This window comes from Moschus berezovskii, chromosome 1, assembly GCF_049115385.1.
Source record: "Moschus berezovskii isolate FMDL1 chromosome 1, NW_MosBer_1.0, whole genome shotgun sequence".
NCBI lineage: Eukaryota > Metazoa > Chordata > Mammalia > Artiodactyla > Moschidae > Moschus > Moschus berezovskii.
Genome location: NC_142460.1, coordinates 153,944,275 through 153,971,863, shown reverse-complemented (window position 1 = coordinate 153,971,863; position 27,589 = coordinate 153,944,275). Strand labels below are relative to the sequence as shown.

The 27,589-nt window shown below is 39.1% G+C and overlaps 1 protein-coding gene across 3 annotated transcripts in view; it reads right to left on the bottom strand.

Moving 5' to 3' along the window:
- Nucleotides 1-3,222: 3,222 nt before the first annotated feature.
- Nucleotides 3,223-27,589, bottom strand: part of PIK3CB (phosphatidylinositol-4,5-bisphosphate 3-kinase catalytic subunit beta) — a 173,926-nt gene continuing 149,559 nt past the window's right edge. For all 3 annotated transcript variants that reach the window (XM_055412884.2, XM_055412913.2, XM_055412903.2), the window contains 8 exons: nucleotides 25,043-25,221; nucleotides 24,129-24,238; nucleotides 23,303-23,381; nucleotides 16,453-16,620; nucleotides 15,176-15,299; nucleotides 6,256-6,401; nucleotides 5,069-5,201; nucleotides 3,223-4,715 (listed from right to left, as the gene is read on the bottom strand). In XM_055412884.2, the coding sequence (XP_055268859.1) occupies nucleotides 4,578-4,715; nucleotides 5,069-5,201; nucleotides 6,256-6,401; nucleotides 15,176-15,299; nucleotides 16,453-16,620; nucleotides 23,303-23,381; nucleotides 24,129-24,238; nucleotides 25,043-25,221 (1,077 nt within the window). In that variant the 3' untranslated portion in view covers nucleotides 3,223-4,577. The remainder of the gene's footprint in view (nucleotides 4,716-5,068; nucleotides 5,202-6,255; nucleotides 6,402-15,175; nucleotides 15,300-16,452; nucleotides 16,621-23,302; nucleotides 23,382-24,128; nucleotides 24,239-25,042; nucleotides 25,222-27,589) is intronic.

The following is a 27,589-nucleotide window of genomic DNA, read 5'->3' as shown; positions in this document are numbered from 1 at the left end:
GACCTGCCTCTTGAGAAACCTGTATGCAGGTCAGGAAGCAACAGTCAGAACTTTACATGGAACAACAGACTGGTTCCAAATAGAAAAGGGAGTGGGTCAAGGCTGTATATTGTCACCCTGCTTATTTAACTTCTATGCAGAGTACATCATGAGGAACGCTGGGCTGGAAGAAGCACAAGCTGGAATGAAGATTGCTGGGAGAAATATCAATAATCTCAGATATGCAGATGACACTACCCTTATGGCAGAAAGTGAAGAGGAACTCAAAAGCCTCTTGATGAAAGTCAAAGAGGAGAGTGGAAAGGTTGGCTTGAAGCTCAACATTCAGAAAACAAAGATCATGGCATCTGGTCCCATCACTTCATGGGAAATAGATGGAAAAACAGGGGAAACAGTGTCAGACTTTATTTTTTGGGGCTCCAAAATCACTGCAGATGCTGACTGCAGCCATGAAATTAAAAGACGCTTACTCCTTGGAAGGAAAGTTATGATCAACCTTGATAATATATTAAAAAGCAGAGACATTACTTTGCCAACAAAGGTCCGTCTAGCCAAGGCAATGGTTTTTCCCGTGGTCATGTATGGATATGAGAGTTGGACTGTGAAGAAAGCTGATCGCCGAAGAATTGATGCTTTTGAACTGTGGTGTTGGAGAAGACTCTTGAGAGTCCCTTGTACTGCAAGGAGATCCAACCAGTCCATTCTAAGGGAGATCGATCCTGGGTGTTCATTGGAAGGACTGATGCTAAAGCTGAAACTGCAATACTTTGGCCACCTAATGGGACGAGTTGACTCACTGGAAAAGACTCTGATGCTGGGAAAGGTTGGGGGCGGGAGGAGAAGGGGACGACCGAGCATGAGATGGCTGGATGGCATCACCGACTCTGTGGACATGAGTTTGAGTGAACTCCGGGAGTTGGTGATGGACAGGGAGGCCTGGCGTGCTGTGATTCATGGGGTCGCGGAGAGTCGGACACAACTGAGCGACTGAACTGAACTGATGATAAAGGATGGAGATGCATGCAATTAGATGGCTGAATCTTAAAAACCCAATGCTAAGGGAAAGAATCCTGATGATTGCCATAAAAGAAGATATGGCGAGTACCTTGGCAGAGCCTTTACCAGGAAGGGGAGCTTGAAAGCTTTCTGAGATATTGTCCGCATTGTTTCTTGATCTGTGTGGTCGTGACCTGGATGTTTGCTCCATATGCTAACATTATTTATATGTATTATTGTTTTATGTACTTTACAGTATGTGCCTTTTCCACAATAAAAATGGTAGAAGGTGGAGAAGATCTGAATGGCCAGACTGGTATTAAACCTGGATTTTGTTAAAAGTGAAGGGGAATCAGGAGTTCCAAAAATCCGTTAGTTATACATTTTCATGTAGTAATAACCCAGAAAGTGATGTCAGACAGTTTTTTCTTCATTGGAAAAGGGAATAAAACCACTAGCGATACTGAAAGAGGCGGCGGCTCTGGGATGACACGGTCCTACCTGGGAAGAGATGCAGCATTCTGGTGTGCAGGAAGCGGAAGAGGCAGATAGAAATAAGCAACTGTTGATTCTGTTAATGCCCATGAATCATGCTTTATATATGCTGTACCTCCCTGCCTACCATGCTCTTCCCACTACCCCTTCACCTAGCTCCTATCTGTCCCTGAAGAACTCAGCTCAGAGGCCCACTTCTCCAGGAAACTGCAGCCCCTGCTCCCTCCCTCCTAAGAGCTGCTTGCCCCAACAGTCAGGGTCACATGTCACAGTACCTCTCTGCTCTTCACCTTGTGAACCAATCATTCACCTCTACAGACAAGTGATCCCTGCATTTCAGGCTAAGATCTGGCACTGACGGTCAGGGTTATAGGCTGGACAAGGCAGAACTGAGAATACACTGGAAGACTGGAGATGGGCACAGAGCTCTGGAGCCTTCCATGAGATTCCTCCCTTTAGTGGCCTTCAGGAGGGGAAGCAGAGAAATAAATGAGATTGCCTCTGAGTTGGGACTCAGCACATGTTTCCATTGAGTCTTAAACTAGCCTGTTCACAGAATCAAGTACAGCAGTTATTACCAATCCCACACTACAAACAGGAAGCTCAGACCCTGAGAAAGAAAATAAACACCTTATTCCAAGGTCAGAGAGGCAGAGTTGGATTGCAAATACTAGCCTCTGTAGCTCAGGGTCTGACTATAGACATGAGGAGAATACTCAATAACAAACTCATCCTTTGTCATCAAGTATGGAAATGTATAGGGTTCCCGAGACCTTGTTTTGGGAAAGAACCAAAGGCAGGGAGCCAAGGCACTGATTAACCAGTCCCCAGGCAGGGAACTGTTCCTGCAAACCAGACCCCTAGCCCACCCTGGACGTTGGCTACTCTTCATCTTTCTGACTCAGGAGAAGCCCCTGCGAATCAGACATGCAAGTCAGCAAGTGTGTACGGAGTAGCTGCTCGGAGAGCTCAGCAGCTATGGAGTGCTACCATTGCTATCTATGGGGGCCTATGGCAGCGGGCAGGACAGTCAAGAGCCACGAGAGCCTCAGGTCCAGCACCGTTGGGGCAGGTTCATTTTCCTTTCTTACTCATGAAGACATTCACTGATTAAGCATGTTTACCAAGGAACCCATGGGCTGAGATGTCTTTGGAAACAGTGGTACCCACTTCTGTATGGCAATGTCCACCACTTTCTAAACCCCTGACCCATATCCTGGTGTATGTAACGGTGAACTGCTATCAGACAGAGACTCCCCAACAAACCTGTCCTTCTTCAGTCCTACTCCTGGCACTCTCATCGAGTCTAGAACAGTCCCTGTTCATCGAGAACTGAACTGAATGGTAAGTCAGTTCAGAGTCCACTCCCACCATCAGCTGAGTTATTTCCGAGAAACTGTGCTCTGAGCATCTGCCTAATGGAAGAGAGCTATAAAGTGACTAGCCTAGCCTTGGGTACCAAGTTGAACTGAAAGGACATTTTTCCAGACCTCAGGATCCTTCCCAAAAGCATGGGAACTCGGTGAGGACACCCTCAAGTCTCAGGCTCCCAAAGTCCAAGAGGCCTCCCATATTGCCTGATGGGCTGGGAAACAAGGAAAGAAGTCACCGAAGAGACCATGATCCTCAGCTTACTCCTGAGGCTGCTTTGTTTACTGATGTGACCATTTCTGATGGTCCCAGCACCAAAGTTCAAAGGCCTGTTCTGCCCATAAAGAAGAGGTCCACACATCCCAAGAGCAACCAAAACCAGCTCACCCATTTATTTGACTGAGAACATTAAGGAAGACAACAAAATTAAACAATTTTTAATAAAATTCCTATAGAAAAATCAGTCTCAGGGCAAACATTCAGTTCTCTTTTCCATGTCACTGAGGACTGAGAGCTCCCATTAGTCTTTGGAGAATAAACAGTAGTTTTGCTGGATGTTGCCAGTACTCAGAAAGAGCCTCCATTTACACATTCAAACCAGTAGTTCCTATTGCACATATTAACATATCTGCAATCTAGCACCCTAAATATATGGTACCTCAACAAATAAATTAAAGAGTTCCATGTGGCATGAAACATTTCAATTTGAACTAATATTCTTGAAAAATCACATTATTACAAGTTTTAATAAATACAGTAAGAACAGCTGGCATTTTACTAAAACACTGAATTTTAGGTCTGGAGTTTATTCCATAAATAGTTTCCTGTTCATTTGCTTTCTGTCTTGGATACATTTGCTCAAGTATTATGCTCTATGAAGTGAACTCTTTCATAGATACCATGTAAAAACTGTATTAATATGTGCCTCATTATAGAAGCAGCTGGAAGAACTGGATCACATATTAACTAAAAAGTAACTTAGGAAAAAGCTCTGCTTTTGTAAAATTTTAAAACACAGGCTGAAGAAAATCAAAATAATATCTTTTTATATAGAACCCCCACTAGAAATTTTATAAATATATATGCAGCATAAATTATATTTGCCTCACCAAGCAGATTTTCAGCAATTCTGGCTGGGATGATGCTATCATGGTAGATAAATATCAACAAAAGAATTAATGTTTTCACAGGTTTAAAAGATTTCTCTTGAAAAACAATCATAATCTCAAATTATAATTTGTATTTTACACAATTTAAAAAGGGAGGAAAGAAAGTTTTCTTTTAAGCCTCATTTGGAAAGTAAGAACAGCTACTAGTCCCCAGGTATGGATAAGTTGGCTGAGTGATAACACTTGGTCACAATATGAAAAAGAAGTATTTACATCTTTCCAGAAAAGTACCAAATACTTAAAAAAAAAAAAAAAAGACAAAAAACAATCTCTAGTAGCATTCCTTGGCGTGCAAAGTCAGCAGGCAATGATTATCCATGATGTTGAGTTTTCATGATGAATCTTGGAAGCATTCAAAAAGCAGAGGGTGTTGTCAGGGATTATTCAGATTAGATTACTGTGGGATGCCCCATTCTTAATTTAACTCTCAGTTCCAGGATTTCATTCCCTTTATAACATCTCTGGCAGGGTCATGTTCAATTTAGTGCAAGTGCAAAATGAAAACTAAACGAAACCAACAAACACATTAGGAGCAAAGGCTGATCGTTAAGATCTGTAGTCTTTCCGAACTGTGTGGGCCATCCAATTGACTTTAGTAGTCCAACTTTCCCTGAGTGCCTCATCAAATTTTTGCTTGAATTGCTTGAGTGCTTCTTCTTCACTCTTCCCTAAGGCAAGAGAGTCCTGGCAAAGAAAGAGAAAAATGTGATTTTATATATTCTCCATAGTGAGGTGCAAACCTCAATGTCTGTAGAAGGCCCGCTCGTCCATACAGTGTACTCCATGTTCTTATTCAAATACCATTTACAAGAGAGAGAATGAACACCAAGGTATGGTGATAATATGACCTCTGCCAAAGGGTTTTCACAGATGAAATGAATTTACAATTACTGCAAGACAACTACTTAGCTTCTTGCTACCACTACTCAAGGGTAAATGATTTTATTCCATTTCTTTTGAACGTCTGGATGAAACAGGTAGATAGAACTGAGCTCTTTGTTTACAAGGCCCAAATTACAAAAGAAAGAGGTTTATACCTTAAGATACTGTATATCCTTGACTGAGGTGAGCTCAGGAAGCCCTGCAGTCAACATCAGTGCAAAGAGTGTGATGAAGAGATTCCCATGCCGGCGTAAAATCAGATATGCATCCTCACAACACTGGCGGAACCTTCAAGTGATGCAAGCAAATCACACGAGTATAATATCAGCACAGAAACAGCATATTTCATAAATGAAAATGAGAGATATAGCTAGACTTTCCATACAAGCTGGAATTTTTATTTGAAAATTGTCCCAGGACTAAAATTTACATAAAATAAATCAAGCTCTCTAACACCACATATATCTCCTCCAGAAACAAAACTATACAGAAATATATAAAAGGCAATGTCACACTTAATCTACACTTTTTTATTCTGTAAGACATAAAAAATTAATTGTAAAAAAGTGGCAATTATACTCCATAAGGATTTCTAACCACATTTCTAGATTCTAGATTTGTGGTCTGACTCCAGAGACTTAATTTCTTTAATGTCCCCCAAATAATGTATCTTCCCTTCCTTCTCTCTCTTCTTCAAAATGGTCATTCAAGAGGACCACCCAATCCTATCTCCCCAATGGTGCCAAAGAGAAAAATGGATCCAGAGATATATTCTGCAGAAGCCCAGGCAGATCTGGAAATACTAGAAACCATTTGTTAAGCCTATCATTTGAGTTGGTCACATTATATAACATATCTCTCATTATCAAAATACCCCTGAAGCTTAATTATTTTTGTCACCATTGAAAATGAAGAAACAAAGATGAGATGATAAGTAATGTGTTTGGAAACATCAAACAGCAAAGAATAGATCCGAGATTACAAAGTCTTTCTGTGAACCCTGACTCTCTTATCATACTTCATAGTGAACGACAGCAAATGCCAGTCCCTTTCAGCATTTCAAATGTCTATCAAATGTCTTAACAGTTTCAGAGAATTTTCCAATGCAAGTAAAAGGCAGTATTCTATTGGAATAAAACAGTAATTTATCTCAAATTCCTAGCATTATTTTTTATTCTTCTCTGAATCAGAACATGGATCTCACAGGCAAATTCCCCGAAACCTCCTGTTAGCAGAATGACCATCTCCCCAATTAAATATCTCTCAGCGAAGAAATGCTAGCCTAATTGGTCATACAAGAAAACAGCAGATGTGTTTACTTTGACACAAGGGCAATACTCACCGGCCAAATTTTTCTGTGTTTCCTGTTTTTCCTTGTTGAATCACATGAATGAAATCATAAGTAAGAATAAAAGGCACTCGCTCCCTTTTAATGCCAAATTTAGACTTGAAATTTCCAAGAATATGTCCAAAGTCAATGTGGAAGAGCTGGAAAACAAATGGAATTTAATTTCCACCCCCCCCTTTTTTTCTAGTGGGTTCTGAATAGAAAGGCAAGGTCTCAGCAGTCTTAGACCCTGAAGTACTACATCCAAAGTCATCAGACCCGTCTCACTTTTCATAGACTCTTGGATCATTTGGGAAAACAGTGCTTCTGAGGTTCATAGGTCTTTTATATTTAACAATAACCCTGATATTAAACTGTATATACCCAGTGGGAAAGATTTATCTTTAAAAAGAAAAATATATGCACATCAGAAACATATCTGATTTTAAAAAGTCAAATAGTTTTACACACAGAACCAAACCAAAAGAGAGTATATCCTTGCCCCACCAGTTCCCTCACCACCTTAAGTGCTACTACTTAAGAGGTAACTTCTTCCCATGCTTTCACATGTTTTTCTTGATATTTGCCTTCATTTTCCTAAATAGTATTAATATATTTATACTTATTTTTTACTTCATAATTTTGGATTATTGAAAGATTTAGTAGTCTTGTGATGTAATGCCTCACAATGCAGCACAACTATATCATAATTTATGGTTAAATCAATGTTGTTGTTCAGTTGCTAAGTTGTGTCTGACTCTTTTCAACCCCATGGACTATTGCATGCCAGGCTCCTCTGTCCTCGACTATCTATCTAGTGTTTATATTTTTTAAACTGTGCAAATATATTTCAAAGTTAAGTCATGTGGTAATGGTATATACTATGATTACATTTCCTTTTTTTTTTTTTTACAATTTTATTTATTTATTTTTGGCTGTGCTGGGTCTTGGATGCACAGGCTCTTCTCCAGTTGCAGTGGTGGGCTTCTTTCTCACTGCAGTGGATTCTCTTGTTGCGGAGAACGGGCTCTGGGGCATGCCGGCTTCAGTGGTTATAGTATGTGGGCTCAGTAGTTACGGCTTCCGAGCTGTAGAGTACGGGCTCAACAGCTGTGGCTCAAGGGCTTCGCTGCTCCACAGCATGTGTGATCTTCCTGGATCAGTGCAGGAGACCGCACTGGCAGGCAGATTCTTTACCACTGAGCCACCAGCGAAGCTGTACATTTCCTTTTCTGCTCATCTTTTTCCTTGACAAAACTTTTGTTGTTGTTGGTTTCTTAAGTGTTCTACGATCTGGACATTAATTTTTCAAAAAATCTTAAAATTCTAAAAATCATTTCAAAACAGTTTTTCACATGGTCAGGTAATCTGTTAGTTCCTATCTGTGCTTGGCTGTTCTCTAGGCTTGCCACAGAACCATCACCCTGTGCTCAACCTTCACTCTTCTCCTATTTGGAGTCCCTGATTCCCTGGTCCCAGATCACTGTCTCTTTTGGTATACACCAGACTTTCTCAATATTGGCACCACTGACATCTGGGCCCTGTAATTCTTGGTTGTGAGGTTCTATCATATACACTATAAGATATCTGGCAGCATCTCTAGCCTCTACCCAGAGATGCCTGAAGAACACCCCCATTTCCAGTCACGACAACCAGAAATGTCTTCAGGCACTGACAAATGTTCCCAGGGGGCAAAAGAACCCCCAGTTGAGAACTACTGGCTTAGACTTTTGTTCTGACATCCTCCTGAAAAAAAGGCGTGGAGGAGATACAGCTTTTGGAACCTTGTTATGTTTGAAAATGGTTTTTTTCTACTTTTCTACTGAAAGTCTGGTATAGAATTCTAGATTAGAAATCATTTTCACTCAAAATTATGAAGGCTAATTTCCACTGTCTTAAATGCCTGATGCACTGCAATGTCATGGTGGATGGCATTAGTAAGGATCCTTTCATCCACTATAAAGGAACTTTTGTGCCCTTGTGACTGGATATTCATGAAAATCAGCTTTGGGAACCATCTTTGTTTTATTTTCTGGGTAAGTTCCTTCCCTTCCTCTTATGAGCTACTTCCTTCTGTAACTTTAGGGTAGATGGTAAACGTCCCTGGACTGATTCTCTGTCATTTCTGGATCTTTATTCTACTTATAAGACATTTTGTTCCTTTTGGGGACATTAAAGGGCAATATATACCACGGTGCTTCAAAAACAGAATCGGGGCCAAACTGCCAGAATTTAAATCCTGGTAAGTCCATTCTCTGTTGTATCAATCTTCTCACCTGTAAATGAGGATACTACTACTTACTCTGTAAAGTTGTCATAATGATGATTGAAGGAGTTAACATATAAAGAACTTAAAGAACTGTGCTTTCTACAAGTAAAAGATTTCAAGAAATCTTAGTTGATCTTTAATCTATATTATTCTAATTTTATTCGTTCTTAACTTCCCAAAATTCCATTTTCTGATTTTTAAAAGTAGAATCTTATCACTTCACAGATACAGTCTCTTCTGTTTTTTCACTTTTTAAATCATCCTCTGTTTACTGTAGTTACTCTGTTTTCCCAGAATTCTTTTCCTCCCATTTTGCTTGTTTTGGTCTCTATCTCCATCTGTTTCATGCTGGAGGCTTTCTACAAATGTCTAATCATCTTTGGCTGACCATTCATGTTTAAGAATGAGTCACTAAAAAGATGAATGAAAAATCTAAGGATGTGGTAGGATTCTTGATCAGTGGGCTTCCTTGCAGAATGACTGGGGAGAGACCTCAACAGTCAGGATCTGTCAGCTTCACTGGAACAGACCAGATTCTCTTGAGATGAACCATCTAGTCTCTTGGGAGAGTGGGAATGTACACCTGGTTGCTATGTTCCTGGGGCAAAGCAAACAGAAGTGGCTGGGAGTCATACTGTTTATCATGACAACATAATCACTTCATCCCCATTTTTAATATGGCAACTTACTCTTAAGCTTCTATAGTACCTGTGTGTCCTTGAGTCAGAAGAATTGGTTTCTTCAGAGAACCGTCTAGCCCTTCTTAGAGTTAGCAAGGAGACGTGAGTACCTAACTGCTCCATATATACACTACCAGTCAATCCTGTTTTTAGCTTCTTCTCCTCTCCCCATCTTCAGCAGCACCCACTGCCTCTAATTCCTTAGGGTGCACATCTGTCTACAAGTAGCCATCTTCTCAGGTATGCTAAGTCTCTGCTATTTCTCCATTTTGCTTTTGCTCATCCCCAAATCTGCTGATGTCTTTCACCCACTGTGGCCTCTTTCTGTATTATCTTTGACATCTTGGATTTACATATTTTTTAATTTATTTATTTTTTATTGAAGGATAACTGCTTTATAAAATTTTGCTGTTTTCTGTCAATCCTCAACATGAATCAGCCACAGGTATATATATATATCCCCTCTGTTTTGAAACTCCCTCCCCATCCCACTCCTCTAGGTTGATACAGAGCCCTTTCCTGAGCCACACAGCAAATTCCCAATGGCTATCGATTTTACATATGGTAATGTAAGTTTCCCTGTCACTCTTTCCATACATCTCAGCCTCTCCTCCCCCCTCCCCATGTCCAAAAGTCTGTTCTCTGTGTCTGTTTCTGCACTGCTGCCCTGTAAATAAATTCTTCAGTACCATTTTTCTAAATTCTGTATATATGTGTTAGAATACAATATTTCTCTTTCTCTTTCTGACTCACTTCACCCTCCATAATAGGTTCTAGGTTCATCCACCTCATTAGAACTGACTCAAACGTGTACCTTTTTATGGCTGAGTAATATTCCATTGTGTATATACATCACAACTTTATCCATTCATCGGCCGATGGACATCTAGGTTGTTACCATGTTCTAGCTATTGTAAATAGTGCTGCAAAGAACAATGGGATACATGTGTCTCTTTCAATTTTGGTTTCCTCAGTGTATATGCCTAGGAGTGGGATTGCTAGGTCATATGGTGGCTTTATTCCTAGTACTTTAAGGAATCTCCATACCAACTTCCATAGTGGCTGTTATCAATTTACATTCCCACCAAGAGTGCAAGAATATTCCCTTTTCTCCACACCGTTTCCAGCATTTATTGTTTGTAGACTTCTGAATGAGGGCCATTCTGACTGGTGTTAGGTGATATCTCATTGCAGTTTTGATTTGCATTTCTCTAATAATAAGGGAAGTTGAGGATCTTTTTATGTGTTTGTTAGCCATCTGGATGTCTTCTTTGGAGAAATGTCTGTTTAGGTCTTTTTTGCACTATTTGATTGGGTTGTTTGTTTTTCTGGTATTGAGTTGTTTGAACTGTTTATATATTTTGGAAATTAATTGTCATTTTTCTATACAGTTCTTTCGTCTCCTTCAGTTCAGTTCAGTTCAGTCGCTCAGTCGTGTCCGACTCTCCGCGACCCCATGAATCACAGCACGCCAGGCCTCCCTGTCCATCACCAACTCCCGGAGTACACTCAAACTCATGTCCACAGAGTCGGTGATGCCATTCAGCCATCTCATTCTCCATCGTCCCCTTCTCCTCCCGCCCCCAACCTTTCCCAGCATCAGTCTTTTCCAGTAAGTCAACTCGTCGCATGAGGTGGCCAAAGTATTGCAGTTTCAGCTTTAGCATCAGTCCCTCCAATGAACACCAAGGATTGATCTCCTTTAGAATGGACTGGTTGGATCTCCTTGCAGTCCAAGGGACTCTCAAGAGTCTTCTCCAACACCACAGTTCAAAAGCATCGATTCTTCGGCGATCAGCTTTCTTCACAGTCCAACTCTCACATCCATACATGACCACAGGAAAAACCATTGCTTGAATAGGAAAAACAAGAGATCTCTTCAAGAAAATTAGAGATTCCAAGGGAACATTTCATGCAAAGATGGGCTCGATAAAGGACAGAAATGGTTCGTCTCCTTAGGTAAGTTTATTCCTATATATTTTAATTCTTTTTGTTGTTATGGTGAATGGGATTGAATCCTTAATTTCTCTTTCAGATTTTTCATCGTTAATACATAGAAATGCAAGTGATTTCTGGGTATTGACTTTGTATCCTGCAATTTTGCTAAATTCACTGATTAGCTCAAGTAATTTTCTTATGCTATCTTTAGGGTTCTATGTACAGTTATCATGTCATCTGTAAACAGTGAGAGCTTTACTTCTTCTTTTCCAATCTGGATTCCTTTTATTTCTTTCTCTTCTCTGACTGCTGTAGCTAGGACTTGCAAAACTATGTTGAGTAATAGTGGTGGAAGTGGACAGCCTTGTCTTGTTCCTGATCATGGGGGAATGCTTTCAGTTTTTCACCACTAAGAATAATGTTTTCTGTAGGTTTATCATATATGGCCTTTACTATGTTGAGATAGGTTCCTTCTATGCCCATTTTTTGAAGAGTTTTAATTATAAATGGGTGCTGAATTTTGTCAAAGGCTTTTTCTGCATCTACTGATCATATGGTTTTTATCTTTCAATTTGTTAACATGGTGTATCATACTGATTGATTTGCATATGTTGAAGAAACCTTGCATCCCTGGAATAAACCCGACTTGATCATGGTGTATGAGCTTTTTGATGTGTTGCTGAATTCTGTTTGCTAAAATTGTGTTGAGGATTTTTGCATCTGTGTTCATCAGAGATATTGGCCTGTAGTTTTCTTTTTGTGTTTTGTCTTTGTCTCCCTTTGGTATCAGGGTGATGGTGTCCTTGTAGAATGAATCTGGAGGTGTCCCTTCCTCTGCAATTTTCTGAAAGTTTTAGACAGACAGGCATTCAGTTCAGTTCAGTTGCTCAGTCGTGTCCGACTCTTTGCCACCCCATGAATTGCAGCACGCCAGGCCTCCCTGTCCATCACCAACTCCCGGAGTTCACTCAAACTCATATCCATAGAGTCAGTGATGTCATCCAGCCATCTCATTCTCTGTTGTTCCCTTCTCCTCCCGCCCTCAATCCCTCCCAGCATCAGGGTTTTTCCAATGAGTCAACTCTTCTCATGAGGTGGCCAAAGTATTGCAGTTTCAGCTTTAGCATCAGTCCTTCCAATGAACACCCAGGATTGATCTCCTTCAGGATGGACTGGTTGGATCTCCTTGCAGTCCAGGGGACTCGCAAGAGTCTTCTCCAACACCACAGTTCAAAAGCATCAATTCTTAGGCGCTCAGCTTTCTTCACAGTCCAACTCTCACATCCATACATGACCACGGGAAAAACCATAGCCTTGACTAGACGGACCTTTGTTGGCAAAGTAATGTCTCTGCTTTTTAATATACTGTCTAGGTTGGTCATAACTTTCCTTCCAAGGAGTAAGCGTCTTTTAATTTCATGGCTGCAATCACCATCTTCAGCGATTTTGGAGCCCCAAAAAATAAATTCTGACACTGTTTCTACTGTTTTCCCATCTATTTGCCATGAAGAGATGGGACCAGATGCCATGATCTTAGTTTTCTGAATGTTGAGCTTCAAGCCAACTTTTTCACTCTCCTCTTTCACTTTTATCAAGAGGCTTTTGAGTTCCTCTTCACTTTCTGCCATAACGGTGGTGTCATCAGCATATCTGAGGTTATTGATATTTCTCCCGGCAATCTTGATTCCAGCTTGTGCTTCTGCCAGCCCAGCGTTCCTCATGATGTACTCTGCATATAAGTTAAATAAGCAGGGTGACAACATACAGCCTTGATGTACTCCTTTCCCTATTTGGAACCAGTCTGTTGTTCCATGTCCAGTTCTAACTGTTGCTTCCTGACCTGCATACAGGTTTCTCAAGAGGCAGGTCAGGTGGTCTGGTATTCCCATCTCTTTCAGAAATTTCCACAGTTCACTGTGATTCACACAGTCAAAGGCTTTGGCATAGTCAATAAAGCAGAAATAGATGTTTTCCTGGAACTCTCTTGCTTTTTCCATGATCCAGCAGATGTTGGCAATTTGATCTCTGTTGCCTCTGCCTTTTCTAAAACTAGCTTAACATCTAGAAGTTCATGGTTCATGTATTGCTGAAGCCTGTCTTGGAGAATTTTGAGCATTGGTTTACTAGCGTGTGAAATGAATGTAATTGTGCAGTGCTATGAGCATTCTTTGGCATTGCCTTTCTTTGGGATGGAATGAAAACTGACCTTTCCAGTCCTGTGGCCACTGCTGAGTTTTCCAAATTTGCTGGCATATTGAGTGTAGCACTTTCACAGCATCATCTTTCAGGATTTGAAATAGCTCAACTGGAATTCCATCACCTCCACTAGCTTTGTTCGTAGTGATGCTTTCTAAGGCCCACCTGACATCACATTCCAGGCATTAGCTCTTCTCTAAATGTTTGATAGAATTCTCCAGTGAAGCCATCTGGTCCTGGGCTTTTGTGTTTTGGGAGATTTTTGATCACAGCTTCAATTTCAGTGCTTGTAACTGGGTTGTTCATAATTTCTATTTCTTCCTGGTTCAGTCATGGAAAATTGAACTTTGTAAGAACCTGTCCATTTCTTCCAGGTTATCTATTTTCTTGCCATACAGTTCTTCATAACAGTCTCTTATAATCCTTTGTATTTCTGCATTGTCTGTTGTAACCTCTCCTTTTTCATTTCTAATTTTGTTGATTTGATTCTTCTCTTTTATTGATGAGTCTGGCTAAGGGTTTGTCAATATTGTTTATCTTCTCAAAGAACCACTTTTAGTTTTTTTCATCTTTACTATTATTTCTTTCATTTCTATTTCACTTATTTCTGCTCGGATCATTATGATTTCTTTTCTTCTACTAATTTTGGGGGTTTTTTCTTCTTCTTTTCCCAGTTGTTTTAGGTGTAAAGTTAGGTTTGTCTATTCGATGTTTTCTTGTTTCTTGAGGTAGGATCGTATTGATACAAACTTCCCTCTTAGAACTGCTTTTGCTGCTTTGAGTTGTCATGGTTCCCTTGTCATTTGTTTCTAGAAATTTTCTTATTTCCCTCTTGATTTCTTCAGTAACCTGTTGGTTATTTAGAAATGTGTTGTTTAATCTCCATGTGTTTGTGTTTCTTACAGTTTTTTTATTTCTTGTAATTGATATGTAGTCTCATAGAGTTGTGGTTGGAGAAGACGCTTGATATGATTTCAATTTTCTGAAATTTACTGAGGTTTGATTTGTGACCCTACATATTTCTTATTCTTCAATATCTTATTAGAAGGGAGTCAAGAAAGAATGGAGAAAAACCTGTGTTTCAATCTGATTAACCAGAGTCTGAGGGGATTCTTTTAAGTGTGAACGCAAGGTTCATCTCTCAAAGCCAAAACCAGAACTACTCAGATCTCCAAGGAGGTATAAAACTCTGGGTCCCTCTGAGAGTCAGAGTTCACATAGTGACCCTGAGATTTTTATTCTGGAATTCCTCTAGTGTCAGGGAATTACAGCTAAACTGAAAAATATCTCAAATTATTTTATCTGTCTTTGCTTAAAATAAAAGTTTTACAAATAAAAGTCACTCTGAAGATTTAGAAATCTTTTATTTCAAAACTAAGAGTGTCTTTATAATAAATAACCTGGTGTAGTTTCTAAGCTACCCCAAAATGGTATTATTCACACTCCATTTCTCCTTACTCCCACAGGTGATTATATTTGATATTCTAAATGAAAACATTAAGTGGGATTGGTCTCAACTTTTCTTATCTTTTCTTTCTTTACACCCTACATAATACCTGCTTCTTCTTTTCACAGGTACATGTGTCCCCCAAACACAATTTCTTATATTGAAGGAATAGGTCACTTATAAATAACCTCAATAATTTTTAAGCATTTAAATAAATGTCTATTACCTAATTTTAAGCAAACAAACCAATATATGAAGCACATGGTATATGAAACAAGGGGTGGGAAATAAAAGAAAAGACAAAGACATGACTCAGAATCATAAAGAATCTGAGTTTCATTAAGAGATTGTGCTGCACAGAACAGCATCACTGAGGTTCCTGGCAGACTCTGGCAAGCTGCTTACCTGACCAGTTTTTTTGACCATGATGTTATCACTATGTCTGTCACCAATCCCAAGGACATAAGAAGCTACACAGTAGCCGGCACAGGATAGGGTAAATTCCTCAATGGCTCGGTCCAGGTCATCCCTGAATGAGAGAAAAAAACAGAAGAAAAGATTTTAGTCTCCAAAAGTATGGGATAGAGCCAATTCACATTTCTGTTTCCTTTCAGAGGAGCAGGGCAGAGAGGAGTCAGCAGGCTGGCTCAGATACCAGATAACTAGAAATCAGCTATTCAAACTGCTGTGTCCTGGGGCTCATGTTTCAGTGGGGATGGGGGGTAGGTTCATGTGAATAGTAATAAGAGGAGACCATCAGCTTTTCTAGATGGTACTGGGCTTTGGAACACTTTTGTAGTTTTGAACAAAGACTAAAACCGATATTTGAGTTAAGTATTGAGGTTCCAATCATTTAAGTCACTGATTTAAATCAGAAGCAACTAATATAGACCCTTTAAGGAGAAGGTCCTAAATCAGAATCTGAAAACCGATTCTCATATACAAGTTCTTGGATTTTGCCAATGATAAACATTTAAGTCTGACTTCAAAGTCTTAAGCCAGTAATACTTTCAGTGTTTTCTTCTCATTGAAAATTCTTTAGTTTCCTATGTATTAAGGCTTGTCCAACACAATAACACAAATAACAATTCCTGGGCTTCCCAGGTGGCTCTGGTGGTAAAACATCTGCCTGCAATGCGGAAGACCTGGGTTCAATCCCTGGGCTGGGAAGATCCCCTGGAGGAGGGAATGGCAACTCACTCCAGTATTCTTGCCTGGAGAATGTCATGAACAGAGGAGCCTGGCAGTTCCCTGGGGTTACAAAGAGTTGGACACAACTGAGCAACTAAGCACATACAGCACAACACAATTCCTAGCACTGTATTCTTTAGTTTGGAGAGACCACTTGACAAATTCATTCACTTCAACTGTAAAATCTACTGAAAATTTACTTAGGTTCATACATTCCCATAATTACAGAAGTTTATGCCCTTAAAAAGTTATATGTTACTTGTTAAATTGTTAAACTACTGCTTGGTTCTGAAATTTGATCTCAATGAAGTAGAATTCAATGCTAACCTTCTGTTAGACTTTAGGAAGGCCCATTTGTCATTTTCATCTAACCAGAAACAAAGCAATAGATAATATTAATATTTCCTCTAGGACACTGATGAGTCTAGCTGAAAGACTAGTTATTTGTTTGAAAGTTTGTTCAGAAGAATGACAAACAAAAATACACGAACCCAGAATTGTATTCTTTAAGCCAGTTCAGAAGGGCGTCTTTGTTGAATGCTGCTGCTGCAGCAACATTGCTACTGTTCAGCTGAATGTCAGCAATTGTTTCAGAGGTGCTCACAACTTCAATGAGGCCAGAGCGGTCTCCTGTTGCTAAGCAGCCATAAGGTAGCATCCTGAAAAGAAGAAAAGGGATATAGAGAGTCGCAGGTCTATGTATCCATAAAATGAAAGATTGACAGTTACTTTTTCTTTGAATTTTTAAAAAAGTTTTATTACTATTGATACCCTTGTCACTATTATATCAGTCATATAAAAAAATATTAGTTCCACTTCCAACTAGAGTATAAATATCTTGGCCAACAAATAGAGTACTTTATAGAACTCCGAAGTGCCAGCTAAATGTATAATTTATTACCTGATTTTTCTGGTGCAATATTCTACTCATTTATGCAGGTAGACAGAAGTATTTTAGATAAAAGAAAAGTCTTTCATTTTTACCCTAAATTTTAGAGAAAAGAATCACCCTTTACAGAGCATCTAGGTGCCATACTGCAGGCTAAGCACTTTATACATTACCTTGGTTAACAGCAACCCATCTGTCTGCTGTTCAAGCCCACAAACTTAAGGTAATAGGATTCTTCCTCCCATTCCCAATATTTACCTACCTTGAAAATCCATACAGTCTAAGAAGTTCTTTGTCTCCACCCTTCCTTAACCTACCACCCTAATTCAGGTCACCACCACCCCTATTCAATTACTCAAATTTCCTAACTAGTCTCCCTGCTTCCACAGTATAGTCTGTCCTAAATACAACAGCAATATGTGCTGTATGCTCAGTCGTGTCCAACTCTTTGCAACCCCATGGAATGTAGCCCACCAGTCTCCTCTGTCAAGGCAAGAATACTGGAGTGGGTTGCTATTTCCTCCCACAGGGGATCTTCCTGACCCAGGGACTGAACCCACATCTCTTGCATCTCCCTGCATTGGCAGGAGAAATCTTTACCACTTCGCCTCCATTTAAAATACATTCATGGGAATTCTCTGGCAGTCCAGAGGTTAAGACTCCACACTGCTAATGTAGGGGGTGTGGGTTTGATCCCTGGTCGGGGAACCAAGATCCCACATGCTGCACTTTGTGGCCAAAAGATTTTAAAAATCAAACAGCCATTCATGTCATTCCCCTGACTGCAATTCTCGGCAATTGCTTCCTACCTGAGTGTAAGCCAACGTGCTTGTTGGAACTCCCAAGACCTTCAATCTAGTCCTGCTTTCCCTCTCTTAGTATCTTTCCCTTGTTCACTAGTTTTTACTACACTGGCTCCCTTGTTACTCCTCATACATATCAGGTACAACACTCTTTCAGTCCTTTATCTATGTTATTTTCTCTACCTGGAACATTCTTCCCCAAGACATCTACATGGCTTATTTCCTTACCACTTTGAAATCATCCCTGAAATGGCACTGTCTCAGTAAAGAATTCTTGAATCATCTTATATGACAACAAACTACCTGCCGTCTCTTCCCTGCTTTATTTTCCTCGATAGCCCTCAACACTCCAAAATCCTGTACATTTTTTTATGTGTTTGTTTACTGTCTGTCTAGACCACTGGGATGTAAATTTCATCAGACAGGGATAATTTGTTCACTGTGTATCTTCAGTACCTGAGAGTGTGTACAAACCAGGCACTCAATAAGTATTTCTGAATGAATTAAACAAAGTTAACAACAAAATTCCTATAAGTAAGGTGAGTTCCTTACTTATCAATTTTACAAGGAAAATGTAAACTTAATTTGCAAAAAAAGTCATCCATTTAAGTAGAAGATCCAAGACTTAAAACTAGGTCTGAGTGGCTCTAAAACTATCTTTTTAACCTGATATAGTTTACAGCATCACTGACTGTATAAGAGATCTCTCAGGCTGCTTCCTGTACAAAATAATTGTAGCTAAATTGACACGGAGCATTTTGCTTAAATTTGCATTTATATGATCCCTAGGAAAAATAAACATTTTCTCAGGTCTCTTAGAGATTTCAAGTAGAGTTTCTTTCGTGAATTAGTTAATCAGATATTTGGTCTATTTATTACAGTTTTAAACATTTTTCTTAGAGATTTATGTGAATTCTTTATATATTAGTATTACCCTCTCATTTTGGTTGTCAACATTTTCTTTGGTTTTCTAAAAACTATTATCACTAGAACAAATACAAAATGGAATAAGATACCTTGTAAATTTCAAATATAAGGCTGGTGTCTACAGAAAATGCAAAGTATAGAATTCACTGATTCAATACATACAAGTGCAGCTATATGTCAATCACTGTGTTAGCTGCTGGTGATACAAAAAATTGAGCAAAAAAAAAAGTCCTTGTTCTCACTGATCCGATAAACCACAAATGTATAATGTGCATATGACTGCTGGATGAATGAGAAGTGCCACTAGAACATGTCAAGGACTAAGAAAGAGCTCTGTGAGGAGGAAGGACATGAGGGACAGAGGCAAATACAAGGCAGAGAATAAATGCCGGATGAAGAGAGGAAATGGTCAGTGCTGTAAAGACCAGGTGTAGATTTATCTGTCATGTAAGGACTTTACCAAAGAGAAAAAAAATGTGTGTGTGTGTTGGGGGAATGAATAAGTGTGTTAGTGTGAGTAATAATCAGATAAAAGAGGAGAGTTTCATTTAAAAGTTTTTGAATTTCCTTCTAACCAACCATTCAATTTTATGGCTCTTTAAGCTATTTCCTAGTTCTAACAAAATATGGTTGGGAGCAAAATTGTGAAACTACATGCTGACAGCCTACTTTTACATCTGCATTATTGATTGATTTCTCTTTTTTAAAGTTTACCCTTCACTAGAAAAGGCAGCTATGGAGCATGACAATTTTTACCAATCCCCCCATCCTTATCATGACACAGCACATGTGAGGTAAACATGGTCTGGTAAAGTGCACTTTGGCTCACTTTCCAACATCTCTTCCTACCCTACTTGTAGCCAAACTGGGCAAAAGTCCAACAACTTCCTCTTCAAAAGCAGACACTGATGAAAGCATTTAGTGTCTTGAGGATAAAATGCTCACAATGGGTAGGAATAAACATCCTTGTCATATAGACAGTTTGACAGAAGTCAAGCTGGGGACAAACTCCTGGAGCCCTGACCACATTACAGGGGCCCCCTCTGCACTCAACTTCTCATTAAGGCCATGACAACACTTAGTAAAGTTTATCTTCCTTTCTCAGACTCTCTGACTCAAGGCGCAATTTGTTATCTTTCCATTAAAGCAAGAACTGTAAAATGAGATAAATTCTATAGCAGCACAGATGGCAGCCCCATCACCCTACTCTGAATGAGTATGTAGAAAGTTTTCTCTGGCCTTGACTCTGACACACTGACCCAAGCCTTGGTGGTACTTCAGCCCATTGCCTCAAAAGGAGGTAAGTATAGTTCTTTTACCTGATTCATGGGGTCGCAAAGAGTCGGACACGACTGAGCAACTGAACTGAACTGAACTGAAGGATTGTATTGCTTCCATCTTCTTCCTTTATCCTTCTAACTATTGATACCAGTGTCATTAGAACTGCTGTGTAGCTCTCTTAAAAGGGAAGTAAACCCCCATTAGTACAATTCAGATATAAAGTCACAATGAAGACAACTCTCCAAAATTCAGTACCTATTTGATGACCAGTGGTCAGAGTGTTCTAATACTGATGGCTTACAAAAGTTCTAATTTGGCAGGGAAGCTATCAAGGGTATTTTGAGACATCAGAGAAAAATGAAAAATATGTACTTTAATTCATGCTAATGTAGCACTTTTGCAGGAGCTAAAATATTCTGATCAAAATAGTAATGTGTAGAAGGTATCTGAAGATTTGACATTTTAAATGCCTCTAACTTCACTAGAGGCTCAGTGGTAAAGAATCTGCCTGCCAATGCAGGAAACATGGGTTCTATCCCTGATCTGGGACAATCCCACATACCACGGAGCAACTAAGCCCACGGGCCACAACCATTGAGCCCTTGCTCTCGAGCCTGGGAGCCGAAACTACTGAGCCCATGTGCTGTAACTATTGAAGTCTGTGCACCCTAGAGACCATGCTCCACAACAAGAGAAGCCATCGGAATGAGAAGCCCATTCTACCACAACTAGAGAGTAGCTGCCTTTCATCACAACTAAAGAAAAGCCGGAAAAAAAAAGAAAAGAGAAACGAGCACAGCATGAAGACCCAGCAAAGCCAAAATTAATAAATAATCTTTTAAAAAAATTGTGTGTGCTACACGAACCAGTTTAACCTGAACAGCTGGCCAAAAGGAAAACAAACACAACACAAACACTGGGGCATGTATATTTATAGAAAAAGTAAAAAAAAAAAAGTTTGGTGAAAAAAACAGCTATTGGTTTGAAAATGAACTCAAAACAATTAAAATCCTGCATATATTTTAAAACATGGGGTCAGAGTACAAAAAGTCAGCAAAGATCTCACTGAACAGACCAGTTCCTTTTTCTTGTTAGACACACATTGTTTCCCCTGAGACAGATACCAGGTTTATTTCTAACACCCCCACATGTGGCTGCCTCCCTTTGCCTGAGGTCACAATGAACTTCATTTGACACTAAGTGTGCTTTACAGTTAAACAGAAGGGCCAAAACAAAAAACTAGGAGAAAAGAACTTAGTTGGGGCTTTCAATTAGTCTGATTAAACTAAGGATAGTCTTTAGCTTAGTCTTTTGTAATTAAAAAGATTCATCATATGGCTAGAATCTGCTCTACTTTAGTTATAGGAGCTCACTGTGGAGCTTTATGTGCAGACCGTGGAAACAAGTGACAAGTTACCAGCCAAAGCTTGAAAAGTTTTCCCGATTTTTTATGGACACATCAAGTAAAAAAATCATTTTCATTGGGGTTTATTTTATAAGAACAATTAATAAACTTTTACTGAATTGAACCAGACAGTAAATATTTCAGGTGCTGTAGGTAATTAAATCAATTTGTACAAACAGCATAAAGGCAGCCATAAAAAAAAACAAGAAGGAAAAAGAAAAAAGGTTTGTGTCCCTCAGGAATATCTTCAGTTCAGTTCAGTTCAGTCACTCAGTCGTGTCCGACTCTTTCAACAACATGAACCACAGTACGCCAGGCCTCCTTGTCCATCACCAACTCCCAGAGTCCACCCAAACCCGTGTCCATTCTGTCGGCGATGTCATCCAACCATCTCATCCTCTGTCGTCCCCTTCTTCTCCGGCCATCAATCTTTCCCAGCATTAGGGTCTTTTCAAATGAATCAGCTCTCTGTATCAGGTGGCCAAAGTTTCAGCTTCAACATCAGTCCCTCCAATGAACACCCAGGACTGATCTCCTTTAGAATGGACTGGTTGGATCTTCCTGCAGTCCAAGGGACTCTCAGGAGTCTTCTCCAACACCACAGTTCAAAAGCATCAATTCTTCGGCGATCAGCTTTCTTCACAGTCCAACTCTCACGTCCATACACGACCACTGGAAAACCATAGCCTTGACTAGACGGACCTTTGTTGGCAAAGTAATGTCTCTGCTTTTTAATATGCTATCTAGGTTGGTCATAACTTTCCTTCCAAGGAGCGAGCGTACTGTAATTTCATGGCTGCAATCACCATCTGCAGTGATTTTGCAGCCCAGAAAAATAAAGACAGCCACTGTTTCCACTGTTTCCTCATCTATTTCCCATGAAGTAATGGGACCAGATGCCATGATCTTAGTTTTCTGAATGTTAAGTTTTAAGCCAACTTTTTCACTCTCCTCTTTCACTTTCATCAAGAGGCTCTTTAGTTCTTCTTCACTTTCTGCCATAAGGGTGGTGTCACCTGCATATCTGAGGTTACTGATATTTCTCCCAGCAATCTTGATTCCAGCTTGTGCTTCCTCCAGCCCAGTGTTTCTCATGATGTACCTGCATATAAGTTAAATAAGCAGGGTGATAATATACAACCTTGACGTACTCCTTTTCCTATTTGGAACCAGTCTGTTGTTCCATGTACAGTTCTGACTGTTGCTTCCTGACCTGCATATAGGTTTCTCAAGAGGCAGGTCAGGTGGTCTGGTATTCCCATCTCTTTCAGAAATTTCCACAGTTTATTGTGATCCACACAAAGGCTTTGGCATAGTCAATAAAGCAGAAATAGATGTTTTTCTGGAACTCTGTTTTTTTCCATGATCCAGCAGATGTTGGCAATTTGATCTCTGGTTCCTCTGCCTTTTCTAAAACCAGCTTGAACATCTGGAATTTCACGGTTCACGTATTGCTGAAGCCAGGATGGAGAATTTTGAGCATGAGTTTACTAGTGTGTGAGATGAGTGCAATTGTGCGGTAGTGTGAGCATTCTTTGGCATTGCCTTTTTTTGGGATTGGAATGAAAACTGATCTTTTCCAGTCCTGTGGTCACTGCTGAGTTTTCCAAATGTGCTGGCATATTGAGTGCAGCACTTTCACAGCAATGGTGGCAAGCAAAAAACCCTGAAAGTCCACCTAAAGACTTTCCTTTCAGGAAGGTTAGAAGAATCAGGGTTACTAGGCTGAATAATAAGAAGTGCAGGCCCTTCTCTGGCTTATCATTCTCGCGACCACCAGTGCATCTTTCCTGAGACCACCTCCAAAACCGCAGATTTGGATGGGATTCTTGCTGTCACAAGTGTAGTTTTATACTTGATGAGGTTTCAGTAAGATAATGTATTGAGAGACTGTTGTAAACTATAAAGTATTATATGGATATGATTATGAACAACAACCAATAATAATATCAGGAAGAAATCAACAAGAAGTTTTTAAAACTCTGTCATGGAAGGAATACAACATGAGATAAAAAGAAATTCACGAGAAATCATACCGAAGGTCCAGACCAGCTTCTTTCCAGAGTAAATCCATCAAGCGCAGCATCTGGAGTGTCAACATATCCTGCCGTAAATCTAAGGGGGAAAAGCCCTTATATAAGTGCTTTATACTTTATGTCCAATAACATTAACTTAAGATTAACTAATTCAGCCAGAATTAACTGGCTGGGAAAAAAACATTGAAAAATAACTGTTCTGTTAATTTTTTTCCCAGAATTTTAAATTTCTTTTAAAAATAGTTGTGAACACATACACTTAGGTTCACTTAATTCCATTTAACAGACCCAACACAGAGAAGATATATCTTCATGGACAGGAAGAACCTGAAGCTCAATGAATTTTACATGATCTGTCCGCAATCAGAAAACTAATGAATGGTAGCAATCATGACTACCTTCTGGTTGGTGTGATTACTTCAGAGACATTTCTTTTATAAAATATGGGTAAAATGTTTTAAATAAAATATAAAACTATGGCAACAATATCAAAATTGCTATCATTGAAACAATGTTATGAACATATTGAAAATATTCTCTTATACTTTATAAGCTTTTAACCAAAGGAATACACAGCATTGTATTTTGTAGGAAAAAGGGAAGGTTTACTAGAACAATGCATGTAAGTAAGCTATACAAACCACTTTCCAAAAGGAGAAAAAAAGGGGGTTTATGATAGGTCAAATTCAACTTAATCACCATTAACAGCTACCTATTGGCTGCCAACTGTTTGTTCTACATTTTCACATCACCTTTCAGAGAAAGCAAACAGACAACAAATGAAAAACACTAAGGAATTTGGCACTGTAAAGAACTCAATACATACCATCACCATTTTTAAAAATCACTCCAACTGAATCCTCACCAAACACCTTGTTGTTGTACACAAGCCACAAAGGCTTCATTTTGGAATCCATGTATTTACACTTCTCAACACTGAAAGGAAGAAAGGGAAAAATTAGCCCACTTCAGTTAAAACATATGGCAAGACTGTAATGCTGCCATGATATACTAGGCCTGGGAAAACCCCTCACCTGTTCCATTCAGGTCTACAGAAGTCAGAACTAGAACATTTCCTCTTGGCAGAAAAGCAACTGTGACACTAGCCTTGGTCAGCATGCAGTGATGACAGATGAACTGAAAATCCAGATTTGCCCTTCTCACCACTATATTTAAAGCTCCTCCTTTTCTTTCTTTATTCTTCTTTAACTTTTGTTATCATACATGGACAATAACAATCAGAATATAACACTGGATTGTGAGTTCATTCATGATTTCCTAAAGAGGGATCAACTTTGAATCCTGATATACCGAACATAATTATTACTTTCCCATTGTTACTTTTGTAGGAAAAGTAAAAATAAGAAATCATTTTCTAAGTTCATTCAAAATTTTCATTTTGAAGGAAAGTTTAATTAGTAAATAATCTATGATGGCTGCCAACATTTTGCTTACATAAGACTTTCAACTCTAAGAAACCAGTAATACAGAAAACAAATTTAATTACATACAATTGAAAGGAAATTAACTTCCACTAACCCCACCAGTAAATTTAGCTAGAATGCAAACATCCCATTAACATAAGAATAACTATTGAGAACTTTAAATTTTCCTTCTTTAATTTTATTCCAATTACTAAGAGCTGTCTTCACTATTCCCCTAAAGGCAGTCACTCGGAAATCCCTCCGACAATGCTATTTAAAGGGAAGCTCACCAAGCACAGTACAGAAAGTCACTTACTAGAGTTCTGAGAGGATAACACAGGGGTTCAGAGGTGACTGCAGGTCAGAGAGGGCTTCACGGTAAGCATTCTGTTTTAAACAAGTGTGCATTGCTTCTTTCCCTTTGGCTCTATTTAGCTTCATTGCATTCAGTTTGATTAAACTATTTAAAGTTTTTAGTTTATTCAGTGCTTCAACCTGAAAAATAAGTTTCCACACCACCAAAATTCATTTCTGTTAAAAATAGTATCACGTGGTACTATTAATCAATAACCATTCCCTATTAACTCTCCTCCTCACAACAGACAGGCAGGGTAATCAGCTAAAGTAAAAATAGTACTCGCTTTATGACAAATATATTACATACAAGGAAATAAATTTATTGTGAACACTTGTTACTTAAAATATTATTTTTCAAATATTCACAAATCATTTTCTGAAATAAAATCTTATAAATTAAAGTACAGAGACCTAGATTGTAGGTAAGAAGATGTATGAAGATTGTAGGTAAGAAGATGTAAGAAGAAAAGTATGAAACTTTACTCGGAACTCTGTAACTGAGTTCAAATAGAATTTAAAACACAATAAATCTGAACCACACTCTAACTGGGCAACACTATAATATGAAAGAAAAATCTGTATTTTCAAGTAACCCTGGGATTGACATTACTATCTTTTTGTCATCACTCTTGTTTAACATTTTCTCAGTATATTCTCTTTCCACTAAGGGTATAACGTAAATGACTGTACAATAAAATAAATATGAACACAGACAACAATAGCGGTTGTTCAAGTCCAAATTACTGGTTTTTATAAAGAGGTAAACTCTAACTATCAAAACTTGAAAGTGAAAGTTGCTCAGACGAGTCCAACTCTTTTTTGCAACCCGATAGACTATACAGTCCTGGAACTCTCCAGGCCTGAATACTGGAGTGGATAGCCTTTGCCTTCTCCAGGGGATCTTCACAACTCAGGGATCGAACCCAGGTCTCCCGCATTGCAGGCGGATTCTATACTGGCTGAGCCACAAGGGAAGGGCAACAGTACTGGAGTGTGTAGCCTATCATTTCTCCAGCGGATCTTCCTGACCCAGGAATCAAACTAGGTCGAATCTTCTGCATTGCAGGTGAATTCTTTGCCAGCTGAGGTACTAGGGAAGCCTCTATCAAAACTTATGCAAATAAAAAAAAAAACTTACGCAAGCAGTACAAGGGGGAATCAACAAGGGCCAACTGAATCAAAATCACGTGTTTAAAAGTCAATCTTATGTTTACTAACTTAAGGACTGTCCAGGTCATATTAGTCAGATTCTTTAAGAGCTAGCCTTGGCCAGCCATAAAACATAGAAAGGAATATTTCATCTTATTATTATGCCATTAAAACTGGAAACAATTGATAAATATTACATACATACATCAACATGTAAACTGCATATAAAAAGCATATAGAATATGTATGAAACAAACATGAACATTATGGTTTGCATTTCCATGAACAGATTTATTTTATACCATATTTTCATTTCTGAACTTTGTTTCTATACAAAGAAACCACTAAGCCTCTATAGGAAGGTGAATTCAGCATGCAGTGTCTACAGACAGGCTGAGGGCTTGCTCACAGGAAACTGGAAAAGTTCTATGTAGTTGGAAGATAAAATCAAGATTGCTGAAGCTTGCCAAGTTAGCCATCTGCCAAAACCACAGACAGCCCATTTCTCAAAAATTTCAGGAGCTATACAAACACTTGTGAAAAGGGATCTAGCTGAAAAGTGGACTATGCAAATAAGAACTTTTTGAAGCATTTCAAATTTGAATTTCTTCCATATTTGTACGGATGCAAATTTTTAGGGCCTATCCATTATTATGCTGATATCCATTTCCTGGAATGGAACAATGTTCTAAATACCCACACGGCCATTAACCAAATACTTTTAAGTGTTTCAACACCTTGTCACACTGTAAGTTTACAGTGATAACAAGAATTGCCATGTAAAGGGTACAATCTTCCCCTTACTGTTCATTAGTCAAGAAAGAGTAAGAATAATGTGATCCAACATATGACATATTTTTGGTGTTATAAGTCAAACTGGGGTTCTCAGAGAAACAAGAAAATGCTCAGTGTAGTTTGATCATATGACTGAGTCCAAAGAAGTAGGCACTTTATCAAGGTAGGGGGGATGGTGGTGTCTTAATTGACTTTGTTAAAAGTTGAATTTTATTATTCATGAAATGAAAATAACTGCAGGGATTTTAAAAAGGGAATTATTGTTGTTTAATCGCTAAGTCGTGTTCAACTCTTTAGTAACCCCATGGAGTGTAGCATGCCAGACTCCTCTGTCCATAGGATTTCCCAGGCAACAATACTGGAATGGGTTGCCATTTCCCTCTCCAGGGGATCTTCTGCACCCAGGGATTGAATCCGTATCTCCTGCACTGGCAGGTGGATTCTTTACCTCTAAGCCAGCAGGGAAACCATGACAGAAAGTTAGGGGTTGGGAAAAAAATGGCGATCAAGTGAGAGAAGTCAGAAAAGGTAAAAAGGCAGGGGAGTCCTTACCACAAGGAAA